Genomic DNA, 11,204 nt, shown 5'->3' on the forward strand with positions numbered 1-11,204 from the left:
TAGTCAAGCGAACAAGAGTTGATTTGAGTGATTTGTATCCAACAGAAGTTAAATTGCATGAAATTTAAAGGGAGAGCGATAATTGACAAGAATTTAAAGTGCAAAAAAATTAAAAGAGCTGAATCTTAAAGTGCAAGTAATGTAAATTGCAGAAACTTAAATTGCAAGAAATGTAAATAACTAAAACTTAAAATGCAAGAAATGTAAATGGCTTGAATAATAAAAGAATTTGGGGACTGGGAGTGCACAAATTAAACAATGAAAAGTAACTTGCAATAAGCAGAAGAGTAAAAGATGGATTGAATTGAAGTAGATCTCAAACAGAAAATGTAAATTGGCTTGAAGAAGCCTTGGCAGATGAACAGAAAGGAAATTCCAGATCTCAGGGGTCAAGAGACTAGAAAGCTAAGTCTAGATCTCACTACCTTCCTTGATCCAATTCAGAAAACAATTTAAAGAAGATTGAAGACACAGATCAATAAAGAAGAACACAAATTCTTGAATTGTGCAGTAAAGTGAACAAAGAGATCTTAAGAGGAGAGTGAGACAGAATTTTCTCAATTCTTCACACTTAAGACTCAAGTAAGCTTTTTAGAAAAGAAAACAGAAAATCCAGAGGTTCTCCTCCCAATTCTCCAAGATCCAAAACTCTCAAAATTACAAGTGAAAATTCTAAAAGAGGTAAAAACGGTCCTATCTAAATCAAACTAACTTCTATTTATACACTTCCTTCTATTGATCATTAAGCTTGAATTTGGGCCTTGGCCTTGATGGAATTGGATTGAAGACAGCCTCAGTTGATTGCTCTTGGACTTGAGAAGAAATCCGTTTGCAATTTGAACTTTGGAGCATTCACGTTTGAGTCAACGTGAGCTCAAACGTGCTCCCTCCAAGGCAATTTTGCAGCCAACATTTGACCTCACGCTTGAGACAAACGTTGGCGCAAACGTTAGTCCTCTTGGGTGTGTTATTGTGCCAACGTTTGACCTCAAGTTTGAGGCAAACGTTGGCTGCTCCAGGGTTCTTCTTAAGCCAACGTTTGACCTCACGTTTGAGGCAGATGTGGCACAAACGTGAGCTCTTCCCAGGGTGGCTTTGCTGCCTTCATTTCAATTGCTGCCATCCCCTTTCTTCAACCTTCCTCCAAGTCTTTTGGTCACCTGTCATCAATCAACAAATGCATCAAAGCTATGCTAAAATCATGAGACTTCTTCTCATCCTTGACATATAAGCAATTATAGCACAAAACCTCATGAAAATGCATCAATTTACTCATGGTTGATTGAATCCAAATACACATGAATTTCTACCCAAATGACTTACTTGTAACTCAAGAAAGTGTATAAACCCTATTAAAAACAAAGGAAAAAGACTAGTAAAACTAGGCTAAGATGCTCTGGCATCAGTTGACCACAAGCTTTTGCAAGTACGAAACCTTGAATTTCCTCAAGAAGTTGCTGCCAATGTGCCGAATATAAAACATCTACCATGCTCTCGAAGGTTTCCAATCACATCCGCTAGGATTTACTGCGGCCCGGATTGACTTGTGACGATCGGAGATGATCCCTACACCCTCTTTTCTTACAACATGTGTTCGTAAATTACTGTGAAAAAAGGGCCACGTATCAGCAGTCTCACCCTCTACAATGGCAAAAGCAATCGGTATAATATTTTGATTCTCATCTTGTGCAATTGCAACCAAAAAGCAACCTTTATATTTTTCGTATCGGTGGGTCCCGTCAACCTGAACCAGCAGCTTGCAATATTTGAAAGCTCTTATGCATGGATTGAAACTCAGAATACCAGATGAAGTATCCTAACACTGTCCACCTCTTGACTCCTGTTATACAGGGGTTGTGTTTCTATTTGGACTTGTGAACCAGACATCTTTTTTGCCAGCCAAGCCTTTTGGTAACTAATAGTGTAGTTAAATCTTGCCTAAATCTCCGCAATTATAGATTTGACCTTTATAGATGGGTCGTATTTAACCAATAGCTTAATGGCCTCAGCAATCGTGTCCGAGTCTAATTTGAAGTGATCTTGTGAGATCGTTCCCATAAAACACGTGTACCTCCCGTTACATCTCTGAATATCCCAACACACATCTTTACTTTATACTTAAATTCTTTGGCCAAATCTCCAACACCTATATTTATTATTTTTCTTTTTTGTCACAGTTTAGATCGACACCATTAGGTTAATGATTTTATTACCGTAGGTAAAAATCAATAGAGTGAATAAATAATTGTTTAATTATTATTGAATTTGTATTTTTTATTATATACAAATTTCATTATTCTTATTTAAGATTAATTAGATTTTTAACTTCATTATTTTACTAATTTCCTTTATTTAAAAGAGCTTAATCCAAATATAAAATAGTGGCTCTTTTATCTATTAAACATGTGTAATATTCACAAATACGAGATAGGTTAAGATATTTATTATTTTATTTGTCTTAAGTTTAAGATTTAGGAAATACAAAAAACTTTTTACATATAATTTTTTTTAAAAAATACACCAAACTATTCTAAGTATCTTTTAAATATAACAAGAAAAAATTTCTGCATCAAAATAAATTTATAATTAACAAATAAATTTATAATTAAGTTAGTAAAATAACATTGATGTTTTATTTTTTATCTCTTTTAACTATTATTATACATATGAAAAACATCTTGCATTTTAAATAGTAAGTCACCCATAAGCCCTTTTTCTTTTGTCGAATTCCCCATGATCAAGTTTTAATAAATAAATATAAATAAATAAAATAAATAGAATTTAAAATTATACAAATACCTTAAATCAGAATTGGTTACACGGTCTTGTCTTGAATACTTCCATCTAAATTGAATTAAATTAACATGATTTATATGTTATTTACATGTAAATCAAATCAATTAAACTTGAATTAGTTGGAGAGACAAATATATGTGAATTCAATTTACACATTTTCAATGTAAATTAAATGAGTTGGGTTCGAATTAGCATGTTCAGTACTAAATCGAAATAGATAGATTCGGTTTAGTAGGAAAATGCTTTTGAACTCATGCAGTGCATGGTAAATCAAATCTAGTTAATTTGATTTAGGGTTAAGTACTTTTTTCGTCTTTAAGGTTTGGGGTGAAAATCAAATTTGTCCCTGACCTTTTTTCGTTATTAAAATCATCCTTAACGTTACTAAACGTTTTAAAATCATCCTTTTTTTTATTTTAGACTAAAATACCCTTCATCATCATATTTTCCCTTCACCTTCCTCACTCCACTGTTTATCTCAACCTCCTCTTGTAACACTCTCACTATCAGAAGTCACGTTTCCGGCTGCGCTACTCTGATAGCAAGAAGTATTACGACTACTTTACATACTAAATACTAAATACTAAAATAGGAGCCTGTGATTCGACACTGTATCGCTGATTTCTTAGAAAACCGAAAATAAACACTTTATCTTAAGAAAAATACAAACAGGTATAGATTCATATACAAGACTCCTTACATAATAACTCATAATATAGTATACATATAAAACATACGATTCCTATCCCTCTTACAAACTTGTAATAACAAAGACGAGGGAAGAAAATAATCTAATTAATACAACATCTTATAAACCAAACGCAGTATAACTCTTCTTAATACTTCTTCATCCGGTTCCTGAAAAGGTAAATATGTAGAGGGGTGAGAACTTAACCACACGGTCTCACCACACAGTTTCAAAGTTGTCATAAGAAGATATTTAATAAGAAAACTGTTTTCAAACTCAGTGATTATCATTGCCTTATGAATCTTTTAAAAACCAGTAAGTAATCGTTCAAAACCTTTTCAAAGAAACGTTTAATCTTTCTTATAACAAAAATCTCAATCAGAAACCAACCAGGCAATCAAACAACACAATCATTAATTCAGCACCAAAGTTCATTCTCAAATGTAGCACGCCAGGACAAACACAGGCAAGATAGACAAGGAAAGCACAAGTAGGTAGCAGTTACAGCAAATAGTTCAAGTAGCAGTTAAAAACAGTTTAGCAATTAGACAAACCAAAATAAGTTCAAACCCAAGCAAAGCATACAAATGCATATGATGCATGCCTGTCCTATGGATGATGAGGCTCATCTGTCAGTTATCCAGCCAACCCAACAAGTCTGAATTGTCCTTAGACCGTCCCCCGACGTGCATCCCCAAGAATCTATGCATAGCTTTTTCTCAAATAATCAATATTGCTCAATGGGGGTAACATTCCCGGGAATTTATATAGTGCCCGGTCACACTTACGTCGTAGGGTCAACAGAGTATCGAGTTTTCAACCTGGTACACGTAATGGCAAGCCACGACACTTAATCCAGGAAACCTCGTATCTCAGATATTTCAAATTCATAAGCCACATAAATAATTCATTCATTATTCATCAATATCATCATCATTCGTTAATCCATATCCCATTTCCAAATTCATTCAAAAATCATATTTCAAATCAATCCTCATCATCCTTCTTTCCGTTAATTAACAATCTCAATCCAAAACATAATTCTTTCTTTTCTAAATAAATCAATTAAATCTTTTTAAACAACTACTTCAAACAAAACTTCCGATTTTATAAAATTTCGGCAGTATCTCCTCTAAAACTCGGACTCTGCCACCCTTTTCGGGTTCCATCCAAACATTTCTCAAACCTTTTCTCACTATTTCCAAATCTCCATCATCTTCCGAAATTCAACCAACTCCGATATCAATTTATTTTCAAAGCAAATCAATGCCAATAACAAATCTATTTTTAAAATCAAACCAGCTCACATACTAAATCATTTATAAAGTCAGACTAACTCAAAATTAAACTGTTTCTAAAATTAATTCATTTTCATATTTCAAATCATTTCCAAAGCCGATTCGTTTACATTCTCAAAACAGCATCAAAACCAAGAAAGCCACTTTTCATAATAATCAACTAAATAACCTTTCAAACTAATTTCTTTTCAGTAATCACAAACTACTGAAGCAGACAAGCAATCAGTCATTCAGTCCAGCAAACAACCACATTTATAAGACAATCTTAATCACAGACATATGTTCCTCACATTAATATCTATTTATAACAACTCTGTAAGATAAAATGAATTTTAAGTAAATCCCTACCTCGGAAGTTGAACCCATAAACTAAAGGCGTCACAAGAATCATTCCTCTCCACCCGAAATAAACTGCAGCTTCAAGCACAGTTCTGCTCACTTCCGCAATAGCAGAAACTGTTTTAATTGCAACAAGCAAACCCGACAACTCAATCCTAAAACATAAATATCGCAAAAACCTTAATAACACATAACAGAAAACTAACAGCGAGGGTTCGCAATAGGATATACCTACAGTAAGAGTGAAATGGAACAGCCGCAATCCCGAGCTGCCCCGGCGGCAGCTCCGACAGCGGCCAGAAACTCCGATGGTCCAACAGCGACCTTAACTTTGATATAAAATCATCGGAACTTAACCCTACAATACCAACAGCTCAGAGCCTCTAATAACTTATATTGGAGTATCGATTTCAAAAGTTCTGGAAGTAAAAACGCTTACCAAGAAGGCAAAGGCGACAAACCCACTTATTCCAAATCAACAGCAACAACAGCAATGGCATTAGAACCAACAGTAATAACAGCAGCAACATCAACACCGAATAGTAACAATTTATTCTGACAAATTAAAATTAACATGAAGTGGATATTTGGTGAAACTAAAACCAACTAACATGGTGAAGGAGACAAAACAAGTTCAGTCTCACCATGAAAAGCAGCAAACCCTAACGAAACAGGGGCGGGGCAGAAGGAGTAGTGGTGGTTTTCCAGTGACCAGAGGCACGGCCATCACCACGGCAGCAGGAATGGAGGTGGATCTGACGGCGATGGGGCTCCACGGCGATTCAGTAGCAACAACAACTCCTCCCTCATCCCTCCATCGCGTCTCTCACTCTCTCTAATCAGATTCCGTTTGCTCTCTTTCTCCTCTGACTCACCCTCCCTCCAGCGTCCTCCACGGCTACGGCGAACCCACAGCAGCAGCGCAGGCAGCAACGCTTCCTTCCTCTGTACAGCCTCTTCTCCCTCGATGACTCCTCTCTCTCTCTCTCTCTCTCTCTCTCGCGGTTCCTTGCATCGATGGTGGCTCGGCAGAGACGGCTTCAAGACAAATCGGTGGTAGCAGAACAGTGAACTGGGCAGCGCGGCGAGGTCTCTGTCCCTCCTCTCCGCGATAGCGACGGCGCCGGGAGCGGTGGCACCTAACCCCGACGGCGGCGAGCCTCCCCCTCCCTTCCTTCCTTTTGGATTCCCTCTGCTCTCTCTCTCAGATCGCTCTCTCCCTTTCTTTCTTTCCTTCCTTCTTTCTTTCTCTATTTTCCCGTTTCCCCTTTCTATTTTTCTTTCTTTCATTTGTTTCTTTCTTCTGTTCTTTGTTTCCTGAGGCAATTAGGTATTAGGTTTGGGGAAGGAAAAGACGGTGGGGGTAGAAGGTTAGGATTAGGGTAATTTAGGTAATTTTAATAAAATTAGAGGTATAGAGTATTAATTAAAAACTTAATGTAATCTATTAAAATTATGTTAAAAATATTATTTGATTATTAATTTACTAATTAACTCTTAATCAAATATTTTAATTTAAAATTAAAGATAATATAATTAATTTTCTTTGTTTATAAAATTAAAGTATTAAATTTTAGAATTTCAATTATGTAACTAAATTGTATAAAATTCTTATTCTTTTACAACTGTTAAGCTGTATAATTTAAATATAGAAAATTATTCAATAATTATAAAATTAAATAAAATTTCTAATTTAATTGTCAAAACTTGATTTAATTACTTTCAATAAAATAATTCTAAAAATAAAGTCTTTAATGAATAAATAAATTGAAATTAACTTATAATAATATTACTTTTTGAAAATTCTGGGTCTTACACCTCTCTACTCCACTCTCTCTCCCCAAATTTTCAACAACAATACCAACTATTTTTTTTTAATTTCAAAAAATCAAACAAAGCCAAATGTAGAATCAACAATAACAATAAATCCAAATTCAAAAATTCATCACAACAATAACACCATCTCTTTTTTTAATTTCAAAAAAATCAAACAAAGTTAATACATAATCAACAACAATATATTTAGATTCAAAAATCCATCAATAACCACCACATTCAAATTCAAGACAGAAAATTTAAAATTCCAATCCCTCAAACTTAAGAGAGAGAACGCAGAAAAGAGAGAAGAGAAAAAAGAGAGAAGAGTGGTGTTATTGTCGTCCGTCGCTGTTGCGGTTGAAGGAAAGAGGAGGAAGAAGGGACGGTACGGAAAGCTACTGCCGTTGTTGTCGCAGCTGTGGCTAAGGAGAGGACAGATCGAAGGAGGGAGAAGAGCAGAGCCCCTCACCACTAAAAGCTCGACGACGTCGATGGAGCTCGACGCTGATAGAACAGCTCTTCGCTGTCACCTCCTCCTTCTTCCTTTCCTTTCTTCTCCCTCTGTTCCTCTCTTTTCTCATTCTCTCTCTCATCTCCTCGTTTTGTCTCTCTCTCTCTAGTCACGACCCAACGGCAACGACAGCGGCCGCACTCTTTCCCGCTGTCACCTCCCTCTTCTTCCTTTCCTTTTCTTTCTTCTTCCTCTCTATTTCCCTCTTCTTTTGTTCTGTGTCTTTTGTTTTCTTTTTTTAGTTTTTCTGTCTTAGGTGGGAGGAGTGGGGGTAAGGGGTGGGGTGAGGTGGTTTATTTTTTTTAATATTTTTTATTTTTGTTTAAGGATAAAGTTGTCTGAAAAATGTTGTTTATGGACAAAAGAATGATTTTATAACGTTTTGTAATGTTAAGGATGATTTTAATAAAAAAAAGGTCGGGGACAAATTTGTTTTTCACCCTAGACCTTAGGTACGAAAAAAGTACCTAACCCTTCGATTTACTATTTGTGCAGTATATATATATATTTGATTACTATTTGTACAACTTATTGACATTTCTTATTTTAAGTTAAAATATAAATATTAATAAGAAAATATCTTTGTTTAGATTCAAATAAAATATAAAAAAAATCAAAACGAATAAGAATAGAAATTAAATTGTGTTTTAGTTCAAATTCCAAAAAATCTAAATTTTTACAAACTTATGAATTTAAGACGGAACAATAGACGATTTCTAAAATTCTATTAAAAATCATCTTTTGACTCATTAGCATCTAAAGAATAATTAACAGGACTTTTGATGTTGAAAAAGTTATTATAAATTAATATAGCTTTCCAAAGTAGCATAGGAGTCAAAAGTTGAATTTTTCAGAGTCAGAAATAACAGATAGATCTAATGGATAAGTCGTTTGTTAAAATACAAAAATTTATTTGTTATTTATAAAAAATATAATATTTATTAGTCTTGTGTATCGTATTTTCAAATCATTTAGGGGTTGTTTTATTGATAACATCTTTTAAAAAAATTTTGTTGATGATTGAGTCTTTCGAATATTGAATTTGTAGTTAACCCTAAATACTATACACCAACCAAAGAGATGAGACTTTTTTTGCAGGGTTTGATTATTGCTAGCTAGGGTTTAATTATTTCTCGAATTCACAATACTATATGATGAACCCTACACCATCATACGCCCTCATTATCATTATTCTTTTACTCATGTATTTATGTAAACATTTTTTCTTAATGAAATACATCATAATGTAGTGACATATTTTCATTCATGTATTTTAAAATTTACAACCCTTATGTTTTTTTTTTTTTTTTTCAAATGAACTACCGTAATTTAAGATGCAACGACAACATTATTCCATTCCTATATATTACTTTATAGTTTATACCCAACGAGGCTAGCTTAATAAAAATAGGCTGAGTTAAAGATAATTTAAAAAATTGTAAAATCAAAAGTTTAAAAATTTTTTTTTTTTTTAAATGTGGTATACCTAATGTTTGATGATACTCTATAAACAAGTTCTTGCCTTTCTTTTATTCATTAAGGTGTCAATATATCAGAATCATAAGTTAGAAAAGAAGAAATTCTCTAAATTGAGAATAAACGTAACCTTGCTAGGTAAGTCACCATTAACTTTAAAATTTCTAAAATTAAATTTGTACTTTGCATCATGTACATTTTCAATAATTTGAAAGGAACCTTATCTATGAGTAGTCCTAATGTTACAGTTAATCAATTTTATATACTCTATTTTCACGCAATTCACAGGGTTCAACAAGCAATCAATATTTCACGATCAAGGATGTAGTACTCTTTGTAGTAACAGTGCTTATATATCGGGTTAGTAGTTATTTTAAGCTATAACCATCTAGGTGGAGACAATTACAGGGAACATGAAAGTTTGGAATTGATTCTCTTCTATCTCATTCCATTGAAATTAAGAGAGAACAAAAAAAAAAAAAAAGGCCATCACATTAGTGCCTATTAGGAATCTTATCAAGACAGCTTATTCAATTATATTTGGTTCCACACAAAGGATCAAATTTTTCAAAAGTAGATACTTGTATTATTTTTTCATTTTTTTAATAAAATATCCTTGTCTTCTCACCTTTTTCTTTCACACTAAGGATATAATTAATTAACCTCAAAAAAACTCTATAAAACAATCTCTTATATCTCTTGCAAGTGTTGCACCAACCAAACCCTAAAAATCTTCTAACCTTAAAATACCTAGTTAGAAAAACCCTTATAGTTGTACTTGAACCTTGAATTTTCACTCTATGGATAAAAACAACACTTCAAATTCAAATCCTTCTGTTTGCAACAAAATTCGTCAAGCAATTGCAAGTAACCCAGCTATTAGAATCATTAACCGAATATCAAGCTATAATCAAGAACCTAAACATGCCAAATTAGGTTCAATTTCAACCTCATCACCATCATCATCGCCGTCGTCGTCTTCATCACCATCTCCAAATAATAACACTCCCATCCAAATCCAAACCAAACCACATATACCTCAACAACAACATGAAAAGGGTAATCATAAAGAAGCATCACCAAGAACAATCCCAATCAAATTTGAGTATTCAACACCACCAAAAGAAAATATTTATGGCCAAGCACCAAAATCTTCACCACCTTTTGTTGCAACAAATTTACAAAGTGCAACAAACAAGGATCATGGACAAGAACATCACCATCACCATCATCATCATCATGATGGAGTGCATCAAGAGCAACAAGGTAAGAAATCAATGATGAATATTGATGAAACTTTCAATGAGTACATTCAACGTGCCAAGAAAAAGATTCGAACTATGTCGAATATTGGCCGGGGACATAACAGCGTTGCAGAAGATCATGAGTCTCACGGCGGCGGCGCAAATGAAAAGGATCATCATCAACATAGAGATCAATTCTCTGAGTTCATCAACCGTGCCAAGAAGAAGATTAGGACTACAACAATTGTTGGAAAGAGTAGTTCCTTGAGGAAAGGGTAAGTAAGGAACTTGTCATATGTAAAAAAGTATATGTATGTGTATTTTAATTTGTGAAAAAGTTTGATTATTTAAATAAAAAAAAATATCTATGATGTTAATCATACAATGTATGTTTGTCTTTTAGTTTGAGGGGCAAGAAAGGTGACTAATAATTTCTATTCTTAACACACATATTTGGTTGCTTCACTGATTGGTAAAACTATGACTGAATTTTGTATAGATGTGTTTACGGATATAATTTATATCTATACAAAATTCTTGTGCTAATTTTACCCCCATGAATCAATTATGTCCTTAGTGTGTAGTTTGGTGTTGATGATGTCTAAAGGCCATTTAAATCTTGGTTGAGAGATGAAAATAACGTCATACCCTAATATATATATATATATATATATATATATATATATATTTTTTAAATTAGGAGTGAGATTCAAATTCGAAACCTCTAAGTGAGGATAAAGAGATTATATTATTTGAGTTACAAATCGCTGGCCTAGCCTAATATTTTTTATGATTTGACTATTTTGTGCTAATTATATTTATGCTGATATTAGCATTGATTTATATTTCGGTGGATGTCTACCTCTTTCATTATTCTTCTTTTAATTCAATTTGTGGTTTTGTTGGGAATCAATTTTATTGTAACTAACAATTAAACAATAAAATAGTGAATAAATAAGAATTATGAAAAATCTTTTAAAAAAGAAAAATATTTCATTATATTGCAACCGTTTGTGATTATGTAACTGAAAATC

The 11,204-nt window shown here is 33.4% G+C and overlaps 1 protein-coding gene across 1 annotated transcript; it reads left to right on the forward strand.

Moving 5' to 3' along the window:
- The first annotated feature begins 9,621 nt into the window (after positions 1-9,621).
- LOC107626088 (uncharacterized) lies at positions 9,622-10,547 on the forward strand. Its single transcript, XM_016328867.3, has one exon. The coding sequence runs from the start codon at positions 9,727-9,729 to the stop codon at positions 10,447-10,449; it is 723 nt and encodes a 240-aa protein (XP_016184353.1). The 5' UTR covers positions 9,622-9,726; the 3' UTR covers positions 10,450-10,547.
- The last annotated feature ends 657 nt before the right edge of the window (positions 10,548-11,204 follow it).

This window comes from Arachis ipaensis, chromosome B2 (genome assembly GCF_059453495.1).
Source record: "Arachis ipaensis isolate K30076 ecotype BB chromosome B2, ASM5945349v1, whole genome shotgun sequence".
Taxonomy (NCBI): Eukaryota; Viridiplantae; Streptophyta; class Magnoliopsida; order Fabales; family Fabaceae; genus Arachis; species Arachis ipaensis.

What these genes read in the sequence shown, in the direction of transcription:
- LOC107626088 (XM_016328867.3), top strand. Translation starts at nt 9,727, where the DNA reads ATGGATAAAAACAACACTTCAAATTCAAATCCTTCTGTTTGCAACAAA.